At 44.0% G+C, this 24,307-nt stretch overlaps 1 protein-coding gene across 1 annotated transcript in view; it reads right to left on the bottom strand.

Annotated features, from left to right (window-relative positions):
- serinc5 (serine incorporator 5) overlaps positions 1 to 24,307 on the bottom strand; it is a 101,869-nt gene that overhangs the window by 57,288 nt on the left and 20,274 nt on the right. Inside the window, exons 2-3 of the mRNA XM_072515982.1 lie at positions 3,562 to 3,729; positions 536 to 714 (exon numbers count right to left, since the gene is read on the bottom strand). Coding sequence (XP_072372083.1) covers positions 536 to 714; positions 3,562 to 3,729 — 347 coding nt within the window. The remainder of the gene's footprint in view (positions 1 to 535; positions 715 to 3,561; positions 3,730 to 24,307) is intronic.

Below are 24,307 nucleotides of genomic sequence, written 5' to 3'. Positions count from 1 at the left end.
ACCCTCAAGCTATAAACATCTGGCGATAAGCTAGCGACCTGTTCTAGGGATCACTAGATATGGAAATAGATGAGAGTCTGCCTTAGTGCACCAGTAGGTGCAGGAAGAGAACTGGAAATGGAATTTTTTACCTGCTGCAAATCTGGAGCGAAGCCGAGATGTTCAGCGAGCATCTTTAGCACATTGGGTCTCCATGCTTGATTATGTATATTAAATTCTACCTGCTTAGCTAGGTCTTTTAGCTGTTCTAGGCTTAAGGACATTAACTTTGGCTAAGTGAAGTCCTCCTCTTGCATAAATGCATTGACATCAAACGTAGTCACCTTACTTTCTATCGTCCGTACTCACAAAGCCTACTGCTGTAATGCCTTCTGTTTGGTTTCAACAGTTTTTTTCTTCATGTTACCTTCCCCATCCATTTCCAATTGCTTTAAAGACAAAATTGGCTCATTTGCAATGGGAATAAGACTGCAGTGGACAAAATTTACATGACAAAAGCCTTATCTAAAATGGAGGAGTTTTAAATGACACCTACCCATTGTGGAGGTAAGCACGACAATCTTTACTGGTTTTCACATTGATCATCAGAATGAAGAAAATGAAGAAGAATATGGCCATTCCGAAGCACACCTTATAGACAGCAGAGTAGCCAACAAGCATTTCACAATTAGTGCCCGCCTTAATAGTCGCACAAAATTCGCCATAGAAGGTAACCTTGAAAAAAAAAATCAAAATACATCATCGGTCTGATCAATTGCCCCTATAATTCATCTTATTTATTAATTATTTTGTTATTTCACAGAAGGTGAGTGTTGTTGGGAAAGTCAGCATTTATTGCCCATTTCTAATTGCCCTTCAGAAGGTGGTGGTGAGCCATCAGCTGTGGGGGCACAGTAGATGGTTTTCACAGTCAATGCTGAGGCCTCCATGGAAACTGTGCACCACCTGAACCATGGTGGTCCATCATACAGCAATATATTGATGGCCAGGGAAGGTTCCATTCAAACCATCATGGCTGGGGCCTGAAACAGATGGAAGGAACATAAACAGCTCCTACAAGGGAACCAAATGATAAGCAGATGCAACAGGGTTATATTTTGATGGAGCTCTAATATTGTCATGTTTGCTCTCCGGGGTTAATAAAATAATTGGAACCTAATAAACAAACAATAAACTGTGGAAAATGTTAAATTGCTCTAATTTCTTTTTTCACTTACAACCAAGTTTGAACACCCAGTAATTAACTGGACCCTCTTCCTTGCTTACTAACTCTTATTGTGTTCTCAAGGCATCTCACATTCCAAAAGACTTGGCAGGAAGTTCAAACTTTAATGCAACTTTGGTCTTTAACTGATTGAGTTGATTGTAGACTGCACTGAATAATTAATCCTTTATCATCCCAAAATTATGAATTGCCAATAGATGGACAAAGAAAATACAGCACGGGAACAGGCCCTTCGGCCCTCCAAGCCTGTACCGGTCATGGTACCACCCTTGGCCCAAAACCCTTAGCGCTTCCTAGTGTCATATCCCTCTATACCTACCCTATCCATGTATTTGTCGAGATGCCTTTTGAACGCCGTTAATGTATCTGCTTCCACAACCTCCCCTGCCAACGCGTTCGAGGCATTCACCACCCTCTGTGTAAAAACCTGCCTCGCATATCTCCTCTAAACTTTGCTCCACGGACCTTAAACCTCTGTCCCCTGGTGCCTGACCCCTCCACCCTGGGAAAGAGTGCCTGCCCATCCATTCTATCCAAGCTCATCATAATCTTGTAGACTTCTATCAGGTCACCCCTCAACCTCCATCGTTCTAATGAAAACAGTCAGAGTCTATTCAACTTCCAGATCAGGCAGCATTCTGGTAAACCTCCTCTGCAACCTCTCCAAAGCCTCCACATCCTTCTGGTAGTGTGGTGACCAGAATTGCATGCAATATTCCAAATGTGGTCGTACCAAAGTTGTATGCAACTGTGGCATAACTTGCCAGTTTTTATATTTGATGGCCCATCCAATGAAGGCAAGCATTACGTATGCTTTCTTGACTACCTTGTTCACTTGTGCTGCCACCTTTAATGATCTGTGGACCTGCACGCGCAGATGTCTCTGACTTTCTATATTCCTAAGAATTTGCCATTTACGGCATATTTCCCCTCTATGTTAGACCTACCAAAATGCATTACCCCACATTTGTCCGGATTAAACTCCATTTGCCATTTCTCTGCCCAAGTCTCCAACCTATCTATGTCCTGTTGTATCCACTGACAATCCTCAACACTATCTGCCACTCCACCAACCCTGGGGTCATCCGCGAACTTACTAATCAGACTGGCTACATTTTCCTCCAAATCGTTTATATATTACAAACAACAGAGGCCGCAGCACAGATCCCTGTGGAACACCACTAGTCATAACCCTCCATTCAGAAAAACACCTTCAAATTTAGATTGGGATAACCCTTGGAATACTGAAAGAGCTTTGTGCTTCCAAACAGGTATGCAGATTCTCTTTCATATAAAACAGTACAATTCTCCAAGGAGGGAACATTAGACAGATCACACTCCGTACGCATAATTTTGCTGCTATTTTATACTCTCATATTCCAGTTAGTAGGTAAACAAATTCAGGATCTTCTGAAATGAAACAGCTCCAGATCATAGAATCCCTACAGTACAGGAGGTCGTCATTCGGCCCATCGAGTCTGTACCGACTGGCTGAAACAGCTCCCTACTCAGGCCCATTCCCCCGCCCTATCCCTGTAACCCCACTTAATCTACACATCTTTGAACACTAAGGGGCAATTTAGCATGGCCAATCTGTCTAACCTGTACATCTGTGGACTGTAGGAGGAAACAAGAGCACCCGGAGAAAACCCACATAGACTCTGGGAGAACGTGCAAACTTCACATAGTCGCCCGAGGCCAGAATCTGGTACTGAGATGCAGCAGTGCTAACCACTGTGCCACCATGCCGCCCATTCAGTAAGAGTCAAAATTAGGTTTGAACTCCATTGAACAAAATCCAAAACTGTGGTCACCAAGTACAGCATGATAGTGCAGCGAGTTGCACTGTTGGACTAGTAGCCCAGTGACCTGAATTAATATTCAAATTCCACCAAGATTTCAGTTTGAAACAAAAACTGGAAAATGAGACAAAAGAAAGTAGCCAAGAAGTTGCTGGATTATCTCTGGAAAAACAATGTGTTCATTAATATCCTTTAAGGAAGGGATAAGACCCGAGTCTTCAATGAACCACTTCAAATGTTAGGTATTCATTTGGATTGCAGAGGTTGCATTTAAGTTAGGCAACTCCCATATTTTTGATAAATCAGTATATGTATGTTTAAATATAAGTTTTAAATATCAAAACTTCAGACATATGTATAAAAACCAATAATGTTAATCGGTGTCCAAATCTACCATCGAGACATTCAGCGTTTATTGGTGATGAATGTGGTTGCAGACAGTGCTGATAAGTGTCAGCACAGCAAAGTGGCAATTTATTGCAAAGCCTTTAGCAAACTGACCTTAAAGATATACCAACATGATTGGTTACTTACATGCTTTTTCAATGCTTCACCCACAGTTGGCGACAACATGAGGAAGCAGACAATGGTTCCCATAATGTGGTAGAGTGTGTACATCACTCGTGTACTCGTGGAGGTTTTAATATTTGGACAGCAGCTGCAGCAGAGAGAGCAAGCACTGGATCCACAACAACAGGCCAACTGAGGGTAGAAAGGAAGAGAAAGTTTTTAATAACTTATTGAAGAATTGATTACATCAGTTGGAAACATGAATCGGTGCTTCACAAAGGTGTCCTTATTTTTGCTCAAACGTTTTCCATCAGTTTCCAACATTTGATTCAAGCCAGCCCTAAACTTCACACAGCAAAGGGATATGTCTACATGTGTCAGATGTAACAGAAGGCCAAGCAACACTGGCGAACAGCTGCTTGGGCGGCACGGTAGCACAGTGGTTAGTACTGTTGCTTCACATTGCCTAGTTCTGTTGCTTCACATTGCCAGGGTCCCTGGTTCGAATCCTGCTTGTGTCATTGTCTCTGCGGAGATACAGCAGGATTTAGATTGTTTGGAGACTTGGGCGGAGAGATGGCAGATGGAGTTTAATCCGGACAAATGTGAGGTAATGCATTTTGGAAGGTCTAATGCAGGTAGGGAATATACAGTGGATGGTAGAACCCTCAAGTGTATTGAAAGTCAGAGAGATCTAGGTGTACAGGTCCACAGGTCACTGAAAGGGGCAACACAGGTGGAGAAGGTAGTCAAGAAGGCATGCTTGCCTTCATTGGCCGGGGCATTGAGTACAAGAATTGGCAAGTCATGTTGCAGCTGTATAGAACCTTAGTTAGGCCACACTTGGAGTATAGTGTTCAATTCTGGTCGCCACACTACCAGAAGGATGTGGAGGCTTTAGAGAGGGTGCAGAAGAGATTTACCAGAATGTTGCCTGGTACGGAGGGCATTAGCTATGAGGAGCAGTTGAATAAACTCGGTTTGTTCTCACTGGAACGACGGAGGTTGAGGGGCGACCTGATAGAGGTCTACAAAATTATGAGGGGCATAGACAGAGTGGATAGTCAGAGGCTTTTCCCCAGGGTAGAGGGGTCAATTACTAGGGGGCATAGGTTTAAGGTGCGAGGGGCAAGGTTTAGAGCAGATGTACGAGGCAAGTTTTTTTTTTTTTTACACAGAGGGCAGTGGGTGCCTGGAACTCGCTATCGGAGGAGGTGGTGGAAGCAGGGATGATAGTGACATTTAAGGGGCATCTTGACAAATACATGAATAGGATTGGAATAGAGGGATACGGACCCAGGAATTGTAGAAGATTGTAGTTTAGTCGGGCAGCATGGTCGGCACGGGCTTGGAGGGCCGAAGGGCCTGTTCCTGTGCTGTACATTTCTTTGTTCTTTGTCGGTACGTTCTCCCTGTGTCTGCGTGGGTTTCCTCTGGGTGCTCTGGTTTCCTCGCACAAGTCCTGAAGCACGTGCTGTTAGGCAATTTGGACATTCTGAATTCTCGCTCCATGTACCCGAACAGGGGCCAGAATGTGGCGACCAGGGGCTTTTCACAGTACGTTCATTGCAGTGTTAATGCAAGCCTACTTGTGACAATAAAGATTATATGCCTTGATGAGTGCAGCTCCAACAACACTCTATATTCTGAACACCATCCAGGACAAAGTAGCCCGCTTGATTGTTTACTCTTCCACAAACATTCAAACCCTCCACCACTGACGAAAAGTGGCAGCCGTGTGTACCATCTACAAGATGCACTGCAGGAACTTATCAAGGTTCCTTTGACAGCACCTTCCAAGCCCACAACCACGACCATCTAGTAGGACAAGATCAGCAGATACCTGGGAACCCCACCACCTGGACGTTCCCCTCCAAGTCACTCACCACCCTAACTCGGAAATATATCGCCTCTCCTTCACTGTCGCAACATCCTGGAACTCCCTCCCTAACAGCACTGTGGGCGCACCTAAACCTCAAGGACTGCAGTGGTTCAGGAAGGCAACTCATCCTTCTGAAGGGTAACTAGGGATAGGCGATAAATGCTGGCCGAACCAGCAATGCCTACATCCCGTAAATGAATAAAAATAAAAAAATTGGGGGAGCCGGACTGTGGCTGGCATCTCATACGTTGGACAGCCTGCTTGACACCATCCATCATATACCAATTATTTTACTCTAATAGACTCCACAGAAGTCTGATTTTGCCTCTTTCTCAGATTTATAAACTTTTGTCTGCAAGCTTCTGCAACTAGCTCGCACACACAATCCACAGACTGTTCATCCAAAGGGGCCAAATAAACCTACAACATTTTCCCTACCAAAACACTTGGTAATAAAATTGTCCAAAATTCTCTAGGCCGCTGCAACTTTGTAGAAATTTACTTAAATAATAAAAGTATATTTATACTCTTGTCATGCGAGTGTCCCTTTAAGAAAGGTTGTTGTCTTATCACATGGCTTCAGTGATGCCATTGTGTGTGTGTGTGGAGCTGGGCTGTGGCTGTGTGAGAGTTTTACTTTCGCTTTCAGATTTCACTGCTGTGTACTCAGACACAGGACAGAAGTGTTTGGCCTGCCTCTCTCCATTTTCAATTTAAATATCTGTTCCAGTAAAAATCATCTTGGTGGTGGCTTTAGATATAGTTTGCTTTCCGGAAGGGTTTAAACCTGCTGGTGAGGTGGGGTCAGAATCTCAGGGATAGCCAGTCTTATTCAAGTGAGAATGCAGAGTGCTGGCCACACCCTTGAAAAGGGGTTTTTGGTTTATGGGATTTTGTGTTTGAATTGGAACAGTTAAGGGGGAATTCATTAAGTATTATACATAGATTACCGCAGCTGTGTGGGTCTTTATATTTGTAATTGATTTAAAAATTGTTTATATAAATGTTAACTCAGTTCTTAGAATAAAGCTTATTTTGATTAAAGTAGGACTGTTGAATAACACCTGAAGGATAGGCTCTTGTGCTCACCCTAGCCAAATTCAATATAAAAAGTTATAGGTCAGATGAATTCTGTAAGTTTTTTAACTTTGGCCCATAACAACTCCTACCTTGTTGAATTTAGGTACTAAGTGAATGTTCCTTGCTAAATCAAACCCGAGAGTTAAGGTTGACTCATTGCCAAGTCTCCCTGTTCACATAATCAAAACCGTCATCAGTCCAGTTCACATATGCAATTCAAGGCTTTGCATTGCTCATATTCTTTGGAATTTTAATTTACACATCTCCCCTCCTTTTTCTTGTTCTTTTTCCTCTCCTCCCAGCTCAAATTTTTTCATTTCCCGTTATTTTTCTTGCCTTCGGAATTCTAATTCAACTTGCTTCATTTGCGATTGAATCCTGGCTAACTCAGCCTGCATTTTATCTGGACTATCTTATACATCCTCAAGGTCAGATGTTATGCCAAAACAATAATCATTTCTGTCTTTTTAGTGCCTCCTTTCAAATCTATTTGCAATGTCACTGCTATCGCCTTCAAAATAACCATTTTTAACTGTTGCAAGACATTTCAAGACACGTACTCTCTTTCGAGGAATGTTTCTGCAATAAACGTAGCCATGTTAATCATTGAATGAAAGCAGCAAATGTAATTGTGAAATCATGTTTGTTTAAATTCTGGCAAAATCCAGGCTCAGCCTGTGGATCCAAAATCCTGCAAGAGACCCCAATTTGTAAAATCCATGTAGAGACCATTACCCTTTAAAAGGATATTTGAATTTCCAGTGACTGAAAGGATCACATGACAGGATTGAGTTTGAAGATTTTTACTGCAACAAACAAACTCAAAACAACATTGACCAAGTGACCAAGCACTATTGTTGTAGAAACTTAAACTCCAGATTTCAGAAAAGTATTCCCATTTAATTTTTAAAACATCCAAAAATCCCCACGCTGGATATACTTTATTCTGCCCTTTAAGTGGACATTTCATTCTCCAGGACTGGTCCAAAGCTATTCCCAGCTACCAATGGCTTACTTCCATTTTCCTTTTCCAGCTCGAGAACATCTAATCCCCAAGCTGACGTTCACAGCGAGGGTTACCCTGGAGATTCTTCCCTCCAGCCAAAGGTAGACAAACCTTTCAGCCATAGGTAAATCCTCACAAGCTTGGCCTCTTCAATCTGAATCAGAAATCGCTCTCTCTTAGAATTTGGCAGGCTGTTTGAGAGGTTCAAGGCTATCTTAAGAAACTGCTGTAAATTGGCACTACAATGGCTTTAAACGGTCTCCACTCCTCTCAAGGCCCATCTCCAAGGCAATGTGAATCACATAGGCCATGTATTCAGGTAGCAATGCTGATTATCTTCTAAATTCCCAACTCCATTCTATCTTGGTATAACTGTTACAAAGCCTGACATTCCGAACACCTCCGTGAGACTCGGAGACGAACAGTCTACCAAAAGCCGACAGAAACACTCTCCCATTGTTTACAAGGGTGAACATCTTTCTTCAACACCTTCTTCCCAGTAGAACAATCTGGGCCTCACTGTCCCCATAGCAACCAAGTCAACCCAGCTTGTTCTGAAGCAGGATTCAGAGTAGGTCATATGACCTCCCCACCGATTGCTCCAGTTGGCCTTAAATTAAACAGACAGTCCAAAACATAATAAAGTTATAAACTTCCTATTTGTAACTCTTTGGGCTGGATTCTCCATTTCTGTGGCTATAAGTACCGGCGCCAAAGCAGAATCAGTGGTGCTCCACGACGTGGAAATCAGTGCAAATCCCTCACCGATCCCGGTACCAGTGAGGGACTAGCACCGGGGCCGCGTGGAGCACAGATCGCGTGGAGAACAGTCGGAGAATCGCCGGGTCCCAGGCCGCACATGTGCTGGGCTGACAGGCTGCAGCCCGCGCACGCCTACGCCCCCACCGGTAGCTCCAGGAAACATGGCACTGGCCGTGCTGGACTGCGTACCCGCCCACCCCAACCCAACAGCCCACCCCCTGGCCACCCCACCACCACTCCCCCCAGCCCTAAGAGAAGCCCCCCCACCCCCACCCAACAGCCCACACCTTGGCCACCCCACCTCCACCACTCCCCCCAGCACTAGCAGAAGCCCCCCACCCCCACCCAACAGCCCACCTCACCACCACTCCCTCCAGCCCTAGCAGACGCCCCCCCCCCCCCCCCCCCGGCCAGCTGGGACCACACGTGGCCCGCGCTGTCGGAAACCCGGCCCATCGGGGGAGGAGCATCGCAGGTGGGCCGGCTGATGTCACGCCAAAGGTGTTGCGACATGGCCCGATAACGCCGATTTGGAAGGGGCAGAGCATCACCAGCCGGCGACAAACCGGCACCTGCGTGATTCGGGCGTCGGAAACCGTTCTCCGCCCGATCGCCGATCCCGATTTTGGCGTCGGGCTTGGGACAATCTCACCTCATATCTCACAGGGGAAGGAGATGTATTGATCATGCTTCACCTGAAGATGAACTTCTTTACATCATTATTAGTGTGAACTGATGTCCCCTTAGACTAGTTTAAAGTTGATATTGCAAATGTGACACAAAAACTCATTGACCTGCAAAAGTGCCTAACTACAGCAGGGCGAGAGGTTGTGAACATTAGCTGGTCATGTTAAATATAAACATTAAAAGTCTGATGCTGTACATGGAGTCTGAACTTAAATTCAGCTTGTCTGGCCAGCACAACTGCCCATGACTGTGGGTTTTGCGTGACTTCTGACCAAAATTTGTCCAATATTTGTCCCTCAGTCCAACGTCGGGGAGAAAAAAAACGGCGTTGTTACGGGCGGCACGGTGGCACAGTGGTTAGCACTGCTGCCTCACAGTTCTAGGGTCTCAGGTTCAATTCCAGCCTCGGCTGAGTGTCTGTGTGGAGTTTGCATTTTCTCCCCATGTCTGCGTGGGTTTCCTCCGGGTGCTCCGGTTTCCTCCCACAGTCCAAAGATGTGCAGGTTAGGTGGATTGGCCATAGTTTCCAAAAGGTTATGTGGGGTTACTGGGTTACGAGGTTAGGGTGGAGGCATATGGTGCTCTTTCCCAGGGCCAGTGCAGGCCTCCTTCGGCACTGTAAATTCTATGATTCTATGAATGTTTGTGGGACCTTGCAGTGTGAAAAATGAGTTGTGCATTAGTTTTTTAAAAAATCTCGAGTACCCAATTCATTTATTTTCCAATTAAGGGGCAATTTAGCATGGCCAATCCACCTAGCCTGCACCTTTTTGGGTTGTGGGAGCGAAACCCACGCAAACACGGGGAGAATGTGCAAACTCCACACGGACAGTGACCCAGAGCCGGGATCGAACCTGGGACCTCGGCGCCGTGAGACTGCAATGCTACCACTGCGCCACCCCAGTTGTGCATTTGTTTACATAACAGGAAGCATTCCACTCCAAACAAGAGCGCTTTGGGACAAACATGAGGAATGTGACGGGGTGCTGTAAAAACGTAAGCATTTCTTCAAAGAAAAGCTAAGATTTAGTGTCAGACTTGCGAAGGCATTGGCGGAACCATTCTACTGAACCGTAGCCTGCTGCTGGAAATTTGAGTTTGACAAAGCTCCAACAGGAAGTTTAAAAAAAAACTTTGTTTACCGCAAGAGCTTCATCAAAATATATTGCAATCAAGATACAGACAATAAGAATTCTAACCATCAGCATTTACTCAAAACTATTGGAGAGAAGGCAGTGCACCAGGACCTAACAGAACAGTGCAGACCTGCAAACCTTTACAGCCAAATAGCCACCTCTCACTATGCTTTCTAAATAGTGAATTTTGGAATCAATAGAGTTGCTTGTACATATTTTAGACTCTAACATTTGAGAAAAATCTGCACTATTTCAGTAAATCCCAGTACTTGGATACATGTTATCTCGATCGCTCTCACGCATCCCCTCCCCCAGAGAGATTCACATTAGGCTGTTCTTTGCACATCTGCCAACAGCTTATCTCGCACAGCATCGGTAGTAGATCTGGGCAAGGGAAGCCTGATGCTGTGAAATGCAAGCCCCTTTGGGATCGTTGCCAGTACATGGGTCTTGCAGGATAGGAGGACATATGAACATCTCCATTTCATCAGTGCAGCATCTGGAATGTTACATGCTGCGCTTTCGCATAGAAGGAACATAGCACTAGTATAGAAAAAAATAAACATTTCAGAAAAACCACAAATCAAAAACATTTTTGGCGCTTTGCATCCATAGAACAGCAATAAGGGGTGGGGAGTTCATTTATTTTCAATTTCTGGTTACTTCTATTTCCATCTTTTTTCACGTTATATGCTCACATCAAATATTTGACTTTTTTTAATAACTTGTGCATGAAAGAAACACTCTTTCCTTTGAAATATCTTGTATACGTGGATGTTTATTTAAGCATCCGGTCCGATTAATTAAATCTTCCGCTTCCCCACCCAGCCTCTGCACAAACTGCACTGAATGATGCCAGTGTCCAGTCACATACCAGAGAGGTGGGGTGTGACCAATGAACACATCTGGAGTTGGTTCATCTGTACAGCAGCAAAAGGATGCCTCAATAGTTTGTATTTGAGTTTCCACTTGCTTTCCACATGTTTTCTTGTTAAATATACGGCTGGGTAAGATAGGGAGGTTGCTTTGGTGAACTTTTGACAAATATCACATTCTAAGCTTATATGTACAGAAAAGTGAATGCAAGAGGATAAAAATGGAATGGGAGTGGATTAATCTGACCTATCTAGATAAAGTTATCATTACGACGAGAGGAAGGAGGCATAACATGATAGGGACCCGTGTAGTCATAGTCATTAAGAACACAGAAAAGCAGACAACAACCACCAACTACTTCGCTCGCGTGTTCCATTGCCCAGAAACAAACAATCGACCCGATAATGGACTCTCACACATTTACTTCGTTCTCACAACAACTTGCATTTATACTTTGAGCTTAACGTCGCAAAACGCTCCAAGCTTCACAGGAGCTTGATCAAATAAAATTTGACACTGAGCCATTTTAGGGAGATATTGGGCGAGGTGACCAAAAGCTTGTTCAGGAGCTAGGTTTTAAGGAATTTGAGACAGGCAACGAAGGGGACGGGTTAAGGGAAGGAATTCCAGAACATCGAGTGAAGGCAGCTGGAGGCACAGCCGTCAACGATAGAGCAATTAAAATTGGGGGTGCTCAAGACACCAAACTCAGTGAAGCAGAAAGATCTTTTGGGGGGGGGGGTTCAAGAGACCAAGCTTTTCTGGTCATCAGCCCCGATACCTTCTTAAGTGGCTTGATATCAAATGTTGTTCAATAATGTTCTTGTGAAGTGCCTTGGAATCTTTTTACACATTAAAGGTAGAATGTAAATGCAAGTTGCTGATGTTGGTTGTAGAACCAGAAGAGGTTACAGAGATAGGGAGGGAGGAGCACTTGCGTGTATGTCCTCTCCCTGCTCCCTTCAAGGTAATGGTCTGGCCTCCATTTTATTTTGCATTCTACTGTAGTGTTAGACAAAGGTGGATGGTTAGCAGTGATTCAAGTTTCAAAAAAGGAAAATCAAAATGATTTTACCGTAGTTCTTTCTTTGTGACAATTGTCAAATATAGAGATACTTTTCAGGTCGCGAGAACTCACTGCCTACATTCAAAATCGAGGCATTTCAGTCAATTTAAATATGTTTTGACATAACAAATGCTGCAATAAGTTATCATCCAGATTTTTTTTCCTTCCCTTATTTATTTTCAGCAACTGGGTTTCCAACTTCCGAGATGGTCAAGTCTAATAGGGAATCCTCATATACCAGATGTGTAGGGTGTGAGGGAGAGTACCCCATGACTCACCCTATTGAATTTATTTCTGAATCATGCCAATGTCCTCCCTGCAAGCCAAAGACAAAGGGAAATTATACTTGTAAAGTGGCCACTACACACATCTAGTGTAATTGTAGCGTAGGTACAGGAGTGAGACATATATGGCTCCTTGAGCCCAATCTACCATTCAAGTTAGATCATGGCTCATTCCTACCTTCACTGTTATGTACCCACCTTTGTTCCTTTTGCTTTAGACTTCTTGCCAAACAAATGGCCATCAATTCCAGCATCCACATCCTTGTGGGTGGACAGGTTCTAGTGTCCCACTACCCTTAGTGTAAAAATGTGCTTCCTGATTTGTTCCTACAAAGCCCAGTGCTAGCTTTAGGATTCTGCATATTTGTTCTGGATTCTTCCACCAGAGAAACCATTTTTATCGCACTCTTGCAACAACATTAACACCTTGATTAATTCACTCTTCAACTGTCAGCACGCGAGGGAAAATAAGCCATGTTCATGTCACCTGTCTTCAGAATGAACCTTTTAACCTCTGGTACTATTCTGCTGATTCTGCACGGTGTCTTTCCCAAGGCAAACATAACTTTGCCGAGGTTCAGTCCCAAAAACTGAACACAGTGGGCGGATGTAAAAGATTCAATGGTATTATTTTGAAGAAGAGCAGGAGATTTTCCTCAGTGTCGTGGTCAATATTTATCCCTCAATCAACATCACAAAATACAGATTATCTGATAGTTATCACATTACTGTTTGCGGGAGGGGGTGGCACGATGGCGCAGGGGTTAACACTGCTGCCTCACAGCACCGAGGACTCAGGTTCGATCCTGGCCGTGTGGAGTTTGCAGATTCTCCCAGTGTTTGCGTGGGTCTCACCCCCACAACCCAAAGATGGGGAGGGTAGGTGGATTGGACACGCTAAATTGCTCTTTAATTGGGAAAAAAAGAATTGGGTACTTTAAAAAAAAATTGAAATTACTGCTTGTGAACACTCATTGTGCACAATTGGCTGCCACATTTCATATATTACACAAGTGACCACACTTCTAAAGTACTCAGTTACCTGTAGATCACTTTAGAATGTCTGGTGGTCATGATAGGTGATATATAAATGCATGCCTTTCTCTTTTATTCCAACTGGAGTCAGACAAAGGTTTGGAATTTCACACTGCTGCCTCACGGCGCCGAGGACTGGGGTTCGGTCCAGGCCCTGGATCACTGTCCATGCGGAGTTTGCACTTTCTCCCCATGACTGCGTGGGTCTGTCCCCCACAACCCAAAAGATGTGCAGGGTAGATTGATTGGTCACGCTAAATTGCCCCATATTGGGTCAAAAGATTTCAATCCCCACAGGGTTGGATCGAATAGTCCTTTATCACTGGTATTTTGAAGATTGAGAGGGGATCGCATTGAAACATATGGGGCGGGATTCTCTCGTACCCAGAGGGATGGAGTGGCATGAACCACTCCGGCATCGGGCCACCCCAAAGGTGAGGAATCCTCCGCACCTTCAGGGGCTAGGCCCGCCCCGGAGTGTTTGATGTCCCGCCGGCCGGCGGGATAGGTGCTTGGCGCCACGCTACGGGCGCGAGTTGGCTCATGCGTGAGCGCCAGCGCATGCTGGCGTCATCCCCGCGCATGCGCAGAGGGAATCAGTTCCACACCAGGAATGGCGGAGGACCACGGCCTCCGGTGCGGAAGGATAGAGTGCCCCCACGGCACAGGCCCACCCGCGGATCGGTGGGCCCCGACCGCGGGCCAGGCCACCGTGGGGGCACCTCCCGGGGCCAGATCCCCCCGCGACCCCCCAGGAACCCCAGAGCCCGCCCGCGCCGCCAGGTCCCGCTGGTAAAGGACCTACTCTAATGTACGCCGGTGGGAACGGCTACAGGCGGGCGGGACTTCGGCCCATCGCGGGCTGGAGAATTCGGGCGGCCCCGGCGCCCATTGAGTCGCGCCGGACCCTGCCATTCTCCGAGGCAGGCGGCGCTACTCACGCCGGGCCGGTTATTGGGGGGGCGGGATTCACGCCGACCCCCGGCGATTCTCCCACCTGGCGAGGGTTGGAGAATCCCGCCCATGAGGTTTTGAGAGGGCTGGACAGACTAGATGCAGTGATGATGTTTCATCTGGCTGGGGGCAGGCCTAAAACAAGGGGTCACAATCTCAGGAGACAGGGTCGGCCATTTAGGACTGAGATGAGGAGAAACCTCTTCACTCAGAGGATGGTAAACCTGTGGAATTCTCTACCACAAAAGACTGTGGAGGCTAAGTCACTGAATATATTAAAGACGGAAATAGATTTCATAGAATATTGACAGTGCAGAAGGAGGCCATTCAGCCCATTGAGTCTGCACCGACCTTTGAAAGAGCACCCCACTCCACCTCCCCGCCCTAACCTTTGGAAACTATCCCCGTAACCTGACCTAACTTTAGACACTAACGGGCAATTTAGCATGGTCAATCCACCTAACCTGCCTATGTTGGACTGTGGGAGGAAACCGGAGTACCAGAGGAAACCCACGCAGACACGGGGAGAATGTGCAAACTCCACACAGTCACCCAAGGCCAGAATCCCTGATGCAAGAGGCAGCAGTGCTAACTACTGTGCCACCCCTCTACACTCAAAGGGGTATGGGAAGAGAGCAGCAATATGGTGTTGAGATGGAGGATCAGCCATGATCATATTGAATGGAAAAGCAGACTTCAGGCTTGAAGTGCCAAATGGGCTCATCCCTCTGCTGGTTTCTGCGTTTCTATAAAGGCCAATATTCCATTCATAATTTTGATTACTTTTTGCACCTGTGCACTAGATTTTAGTAATTTGTGCATATGAATACTTAAACCCAAGTGGAGCTCTCAGTCTCTCACCATTATGCATAATTCTGCTCACTCAATTAGTTGTCTGCATTCCTTTGTACCTTTCTGCTCCCATTCAAGTAACTTATTGTGCCTATCTTAGGTGTCAGCTGTAATATGGATATACAACTCCCTCTTCCTTTAACCCCTTTTGATATACATCCTGAAAAGCAGAGACCCCAACACAGTTTCTGATGGAACACAGATTGTCACATCCTGCCAATAGAAAATGAATCCTTTGTTCATACTCAAACAATTACCAGCCTGTCACAGGGTTACCTGCACCCCGCCCCTCCTCACCATCATTCATTCCTAGTTTGAGGAAAACAATCTTATCAAATGTCTTATGGGCAGTGTCTATAGACATTCCCCTATCCTCCATGCTGATAACCGCCTCAAAAAAAATTCTATGAGTCAAACACCCAACCTTCACAAATCAGTGCCGACTTAGTTTGATAAGCTCATATTCATTAAAGCGCTCGGGCACTGAATGTCTGAAGCGCAGTTCTCGTAGCTTCCACCAGTTCTCATAGCTTCCACACAATTGATGTTAAACTGATAGGTCTGTGGTTACCTGGTTTCTCCCTCAATTCTTAAAAAGGCTCATTTGAATCTTTCACCCAGAGGAATCTGGAACTCACTGCCTGAAAGAGGCGAAAACCCTCAACATTTAAGAAGCATTTAGATGAGCACTTAACAAACCATAGCATACAAGGCTATGGGCCAAGTGCTGAAAAATGGGATTAGAATAGACAAGTGCTTGATGGTTGACGCACACACGATGGACCGAAGGGCCTCCTTCTCTGTTGTAAAACTCGATGACTCAATGATTCTATTTATCACACCATAAACTAGTAATCTCACAAGAGCAAATCACACTACAATATTGATATGTATTGCTGAATAAAGAGACATGTTGTCACATTTTTTTTAAAACTACTGAAATGCTGCACTTTTACAAGAGGCAATTTGAGCGACTGCAGGTGTTTGAACTCAAGCCAGCAGACAAAGAAAGGGAGTGGTTGTATTTCAGATGCAGAGCTGTGAGAAAGCCTTGGAAACAGCAGGGTGACAACATATGCAAAGGCTTAAACAGAAAGAGCAGCTTTGCTATGTTATAGATTTTACCATGTATATAAAGAATGGATGGCGGCTGTTAGCAAGCATTACACACACACACACACACACACACACACACACACACACACACACACAAAGGAGTAGGCTTCATCGGAAATCATCCCACCCACACTTAATTAATGACCGCAGACTGGCTGCGAGGATAAACGTCTCTAAACCTGATCGTTGTAGATGAAGAAAGTTTGAGCCATCCCAGTGACTTCTTTAATCATAACAGCAATTCAATTGGCAGCTGAACCCCAAAAGCAGTTCCAATAATTTTACATTGCTCCCTAATTTTCATTTGTACATTAAAAAGCCGATGCTAAGTCTGCCACTGAAAGGAATAAGGAAGAATCCACATAGAACCGGCCTGCATGTGTCACTTCAGCAAATCAAAGCATTCTTCTGACTGAGTTACAGAGTAGTCCTACAACTCTATAATCAACTAGATGTTTGGTTATTAATTAACCAATTGGAAGAAAAAATCCAATTGCTTTTGATTGGTCTCTTTCAGGCATCATGAGAGACTAATGCAGTGATCAGTAATTCTATTCTACGATTGAAACCAATATTGACAGATATCAAATATTACAACACTAATATTTCACAGAACTGTATCAGTCCGTAAACACAAATAATATCGCCACTCCTGGAAAAAAAACACACAAATAGATTTCCCGCGTCTGCTCGGATTCACTGCAGGGTTTCCCGCTGTCAGCAAATGTCAGAAGAACTCCCATTCACAAATGGAACTGCTCCCAAGGCACCTCAACAATGGTCCAAAAAGAAAGGATTTTTTAAAAACCTGACGATTAAACTGGGATCATTTCCAACCAGAAAATAAAATTGAATGTTATGGAGATACTTGGCTTCAGTCATTTTTAAAAAATTAATTTAGAGTACCCAATTCACTTTTTCCAATTAAGGGGCAATTTAACGTGGCCAATCCGCCAACTCTGCACATCTTTGGGTTGTGGGGGCGAAACCCACGCAAACACGGGGAGAATGTGCAAACTCCACACGGACAGTGATCCAGAGCCGGGGTCGAACCTGGGACCTCGGCGCCATGAGGCAGCAGGGCTAACCCACTGCGCCACTGTGCTGCCCACTTCGCTTCAGTTATGATATGTTGTACACCCATATGGGTAAATATTTTCTCAGTTGTGGCTGACTTGCTCCTCGCAAACCTCCACACTCCTATCTCACCCACTTGAGGATGTAGTGAACAACCAGGTAACCACAAGAGTAGATGGTTCCATTTGCATCTCCACCATGGTTGAACCCGGTGCACAAACACAAGAAACAAGGATAAAGTGTTCTAAGCATCTTCAGCCAGGTGGACAATTCTACTTGGCCTTATCCTGAGATCCATACAATCTATGACATCCAGTAAATTTGGTTTGTTCTAAGGAACTGTAAGTGACCGAGTGCACTGGACAGTGTGTGCGCCCCGACAACATCCCAGTTCTAGGGATGAAGACTTGTGCAACAATGCCAGGCACAGCCCTAACAAAGTTATTCCAGTAAAGCCACAACACTCACAACCATCCATCAATACGAAAAACTGCTCAAGGATGCCATCTTCATAAAACAAAGAAAAAGATCTAATTTGGTCAATTACCACTGTACTCAATGTTCAGCCCCTCCAGCTCTTGTGCGATATGTATGATTCATATAGGGTTGCCAACTGTTGATTCCTGGAGGTTTTATCACATGACTTTGATTCCTGGAGGTTTTATCACATGACTTTGATTCCTGGAGGTTTTATCACATGACTTGCCCGTGACTTGGACCAACACATTCATCCTCGGAAGTATTGCCTTCCTAGGCCAATTGGAAAGCAAAAAGACTCACTGTCCAATTGGAGGATGCTTGACAGTCAGACAAACAGCTTTCCCACTGCTGCCCACCCTGCCCCTTTAATATTTTTATAGATGTTGAAGAGAAACTGACAACATAAAAAAAAATATCCCGATTATCTTTTTCCAGGGTTGCATAGCACCTTGCTCTGGAGGCGGATCTTCAAGTCCTGGAGCCTCTAGGCCAAGCCTGGAGGACTGGCAACCTCAGATTCACAGTGCACTGGAGCAACTCACCAAATCACTTCAACAGAACCAGCGGTTTCCCTTGATTAAAGATTTTTCAGATTATTGTTCCTGAACTGTGCAGTGAATGCTGACAGTAGGCAGTGCCGCAATCTGCCGCTGCCTCGTGGGCAGGCATTACCAAATTCCAGTAATATAACTGGGATAAAAGCCACTGCACACACAAATCTGGCAACCCTTCAGGTAACAGCATCAGGTACCAGTTAAGTGGCTTAGTCATATCAACGATGCATCTAAATTGACAGTAAGTCAGCTGGATCCTGACCATGCCCTATTATGTATTTTCTTTTATTCCCCTTTCTTCCCATGTACTTAATGATCTGTTGAGCTGCTCGCAGAAAAATACTTTTCACTGTACCTCAGTACACGTGACAATAAACAAATCCAATCCAATCCAATCCAATGTACCTATACAGCGTTGTCACCCCTTGCCTGGATGTGCGGGAGGAGACCATGTTTAAAACCATTCCAGATTTAGAGTTTTAACTGTTCTGAAATAGTACAGCAAACAGACTCATTTAATTGCTGTTAACCTCCACGTCTGAAGTCTTGCGTTTCTTACTGTGATTCTACACCATCTTACTTTAAACAAAAATCACAGAATCCATAAAGAACGTGAGGACAGATTTGCATGCGCTGTGGCTTTTATTCTTGCAGCTGGGCTGGATGTCAGAGTTTGGTTAGTCTTAGAAACTTCTAAGCTCCTCAATAGTAGCAATTGATGATGGGTTTTCATGAGGCAGCTGCAGATCGCAGCACCCTCGACTGTAAAAGCTGTCAGCATTCACTGCAAATTTCTGGAACAATAGTCTGAACAAATCTTTAATCAGGGGAAAACGCCATTCTTCATACCTTTTGCTTCTTTAAGGAAGTCTTCAATTTAAAATTAGTTTGGAGCAGTCAAATCTCCAGATGTGCCAATACAGCTCCTGAAGACTCTCAAAAGAAGTTGTCCCAATTTGTCTCTGCTGATGTACAGCACATGGCAGGACTCCATTATGATCTATTCTGATCTTTATAATGCTATAATGATGGTGCTGGTTTAATTTTTCTTTGGTTTGCTATTTACTATCATCTTCTGGTCAACCAAGAATCTGACACACACCTAAAGGCATCTCTATGCTGAACATTCTCCAAACCAAGTTATTGTACTATAGTAGAATTTCTACTGTCCGGACGCACTGCACTTAACTCAAACCAGCGAGTTTACATACAGATTACTAACTGCCAAAGCTTAGATGGCTTGGTATAAGTGCAAGGATACTGGTGGGTACTGTGTTTAACCAGCGCATACTGTGATGCTTATTGGAATCATTGGGCCGCAAGGAGGCCATTTGGTCCATCAAGCCGTCAGCTCTTTGAAAGAGCTATACAAGCAGGACTACTTCCCAGTAGCTCTGCATTTTTTCCCCCATTTCATGTATGCTGTATATCCGATTCACTTTGGTAATTTATTGAATCTGCTTCCACCATATTTTCAGGCTAGGGATTCTAAATCACAATGCCTTGCTTCATTTTTAAAAATCCTCTTTTACTCTTATGCGAATTATCTTGAATCTGTCTCTTCTGGTCACCAAGGCATCCGCCAACGGACATAGTTTCTCCTCATCTGCGTCATGGATGAGTCTCATAATTCTGAACACTAAAATAAGCAAAATGCTGCAGATGCTGAAATCTGAAACAAGAACAGGGTACACTGGAAAAGCTCAGCATATATCTCCGGTCTGGGGGAAGTATGCGTTAGGGGGAAAAAGAACACAAATATGTAAGAGAGGGTATCTGCCCACAACTTCACTGGCACCTCTGCCAATTCTGCAGAAATGCTTTACCCTCGCTGCTTCCCCAGCTGGAAGCACTGACCCGTTGCAGTATTGGCTTGCAGGATAATCTAGAGCTGAGTGGGAGGAAACCCATCCCCCCCAGTGGGAATCCTAACCTCTTCAGGACTCATGAATGCGTCAGACCAGCTGGTCAATCATTAACAGCGTTGTTAACTAGTGGGAGTGTGGAAGCATTTGTTTCATTGTCAAAGCAGCAGCTCCAGTCACACAGCTCTTCAAGTCTTAATGTTTCATCGCCCACACTTACCCGGGTGTAAAAAAAAGCAGCCATTTTAAAGAAAAAGATGGGTTAACCATTGTCCGCTGCCTGAACTTTATCACAGACAAGGAAGACTCAAATGTTACAGGAAGTCTTTAAAAAGATTCAGGGCGAAGGGGAGTAATAGCTATTCAGTTCCCAAAATGAAAAAAGGTTATATTCTGGACAAAAAAAAAAAAGAGGTCCCAACAGTTTTCATATAATCTATGAGGAAAGGTAGGCAGAGGGTTTCTCTTTTTTAATCACCTTTAGCCAATTACACTGCTATGGAATCAGAGTTATAATAGTGCTCCTAACAACACCAACACCAGATCCATTCTCGTATTGCCCTCTCTATATTGGACATAACCAATGTAATTGTTTCTCCAGCCCCCAAATGTACAAGTGCCTCCCCAGTTTCGCCCCCCACCACCCACAAACAGTTGTCTACCTAGGTGTTAAAAATAATATTGTACAGTTGCTGTTGTTGAGCTAGTGCACAATATCCTACCAGTTCTTTTTTTCCTTTAGTTTTCTTCTCTTCTATGTATATATATTTTATTCTGTGTACATAACTGTAAATATATTTTGTTCAAAAACCCAAGAAAAAACATTTATTAAAAAAATGATAGTAGCACTTACTACTGTGAAGGCAATAAGATTAAACAACTTTCTGTGGGAAGGGACAGAGATACTTTGACATGTTTTCCCATCATTTCCAAGTCCATTCCAGGACAAAGGCTCCACATCGATTGTCATTTTAGAACCATCACAACAAATTACTCTGGTTAACTTGGTTGCAGTTTTTTAAGTTTGACATGACACACAGTCCCAACTTAAACATCTTTGGTCACTGCCACTGCATGGATATTAATGCCAGTTCTCAATTTTTTGGGGTTAAAAAAAAAAGGATTTTATTTCCCATTTCTGCAAGGACAATACTCCATGCCAGAAAAAGCCTATTTGTGTTTTTCTACCCAAAGTTGTATCACATTCATTCTTTTCTACTGAAGGGCGGTGCCACAGTAAGTGCCTTGTGCTCTTGCAGCTGTACAGTTAAACGTTCCGCAGAATTTGGCTTCAAAATAAGAAAAATACAGTTTTGTTATGAGTCAAACTGCTGGAAAGTTTTACAGAAGATCCATAGAGCAGAAGGGAGCCACAATGAAGTCATCCTGCCCAGAGGGAATGCAATAGAGGAAAGGAAGTGCATCCCACTTCAACTCTCTTATTGAACAAACAATTTTCCCTAATGTTCCACGTTAGTATTTTTTGCTACTGCATCCTACTTGGTGAACCAAGACTCGCTCTGATACTGAGCATATGAAAGAGAGCTAAAGCAGGTCAGTGGCAGAATCTGATTGGAACAGCAAAGAGACAGTGCGGCCTCAAATACACGGTCATTGGTAAACCATGAATTTAAAACACAATCTTTTTTAAGGGCATACTTCCATTTTTAAGGGCAACTAGCTAGCAGTCATTTTAATTATTCAGCATATCCCGATTGGTGGATGGCAAAATTTTCTGAGAGAGAATGGCACATTCATGTGGGCAAGGTTTGGTACATTTTGATAAATTCTTTTTCCTTGTTTACATGTGGGCTCATGGAAACTTGTGCCCAGCGACCAGACTAAAGTAACAAAAATACAATTTCGGTTCAACTGCCTCATGCACTTCCAATTTCCCCTCCATGTATACATGTGGTTTGAAGAAACTTTAAAACAGGCTGGCACTGGTTCCTCTTCCTCTCGTGATCACAGAATGGTTACAGCACTGAAGGAGGGCAGGCATCCCACTTTTTCTGTGCCGGTTCCCTGAAGAAGCAATTCAATTAGTGCCAATCCCATGCCATTTTGCTGCGGTCCCGCAGATCTTTCCTTTTCAGATAGTCATTCAATTCCCTTTCGAAAACCTCAAGGGACCCAGCCTCCACCACACTCTCGGGCAATGCATTCCAGATTCTGACCACTTGCTGTGTGAAAAAGATTTTCCTCATGTCGTCATTGCTTCTTTTGCCAATTAACATAAATCTGGTTCTCGATCCTTCCACCAATGGGAATTGTCTCACCCCATCTACTCGGACCAGATCCCTCGTGATTTTCAATATCTCGATCAAATCTCCTCCTCAATTTTAACCCCTTGAAAGTGTCTGAACGGCCTCCTCTTTCACCTGCAGCATCTTCTCGGTAAAAACTGATGGAAAGCATTAATTTAATACCTCAGCCATGTCCCCATGCATAAATCCCCATTTTTGTCCCTAATCGACCACATTCCTCCACTTATACACCTATAATTTAGCTGCCTGTCTCTTCTCATTCTCTCTTTGCTTCTGTTATTTGGTCTTGCTCTTCTGCTCTGAATCTACGATGGACAACTTTGTTATCCATTGTATTAACCACCTGACATCTGTCATTAGCACTTTTTCTGTTTCATCTTAATCTGTAAGCTCTTCATCATTCAGGGAGCTCAGGATGTTTTTGCTATTCCTTTCCCCTTCGTGGGAATTTACTTTGACTGTACTCGAACTCTCACTCTTTAAAGGCAGTCAGCCTTTAAAACAGCCTTTAAAACAGTCAACTGTTTTTACAGTTTTACCTACTAACTTTGATTCCAATTTATCTGGGCCAGATCTATTCTTACCCCATTGAATTTGCTTTCCCCCCAGCTAATTATTCTCATTCTGGATTGTTCCTTGTCCTTTTCCATAGCCAATCTAAACTTTATGATACAATGCTCACTGTCCCAGGTTCGATTCCCGGCTTGGGTCTGTGCGGAATCTGCACATTCTCCCAGTGTCTGCGTGGGTTTCCTCCGGGTGCTCCGGCTTCCTCACACAAGACATGCTGTTAGGTCATTTGCACATTCTGAATTCTCTGTTACCTAAACAGGCGCCGGAATGTGGCGACTAAGGGCATCTCACAGTAACTTCATTGCAGTGTTAATGTCAGCCTACTTGTGACAATAAAGTTTATTATATTATTGTAGAGAGCACTGCACTCTTTGGATGCCTAACTTACAGAAATTTCACTGCAAAACAAAATCTCGAAGTAATGAAACAGGTGACCAAGTCTTAAGAAATAGCAGGTACTGTTCCAATTGCCAGTTACAGTACACTCTGTCCAATGTTTATCCAAGACAATATGGGTGAGACAGAGATGAAACAATACTGATCTATCCTGGGGTACCAGCACCCAATTTTACCAATTATTTTTGAAAAAGGATATTCAGAAACATTGAGCAAGTTCAATTTAAAGCACCCAAAAAGTGTCAGAAATAAGTACTTTAAAAAAACCCTCACAATGAAAAACTTGGCATGGCACAAAACTGGCCATCTGAAACACAATCATAATTTGTGCACAGCAAATTGACTTATGAAGCACTTTTACAGGTCACTGCAGACTTAAGCAACCCAAGACTTAACTGAATGAGGTAAAGTTTGTTTGTTTTCAGTCAGGGGTGTGAGACAGGAATGCAGTGAAGTAGTGTCACACCATTTTGATGGGGAAGGTAAACTGGGATAACCACTGCAGCCCCAGAAAAATATGATCATGGAGTAATGCTGACAATGAAAACATCATCCGATCACCCAACTGGCAGAAAGAAGGATCACAATAGGCGACAGTAAATGTAGTTCGATGAGACACAATTCATGTTTCAACTAATCTCACAAAAACCTAAACGAAGCACACTAAACCTTCCACGCTGTCTGTTTCAATTTTCCAATTGCAGAGAATATATACAGCACAGAATCAGACATTCAGCCCAGCTGGTCTAAGCCAGTGTTCGTGTTCCATACAAGTCTCCTCCCAATCCCTGCCGTACTTCACCTAATCCTATCATCATATCC

Source organism: Scyliorhinus torazame, chromosome 9 (genome assembly GCF_047496885.1).
Source record: "Scyliorhinus torazame isolate Kashiwa2021f chromosome 9, sScyTor2.1, whole genome shotgun sequence".
Lineage (NCBI taxonomy): Eukaryota > Metazoa > Chordata > Chondrichthyes > Carcharhiniformes > Scyliorhinidae > Scyliorhinus > Scyliorhinus torazame.
Note: the sequence above shows the minus strand (reverse complement) of the source record. Positions and strands in the feature narration are given on the sequence as shown.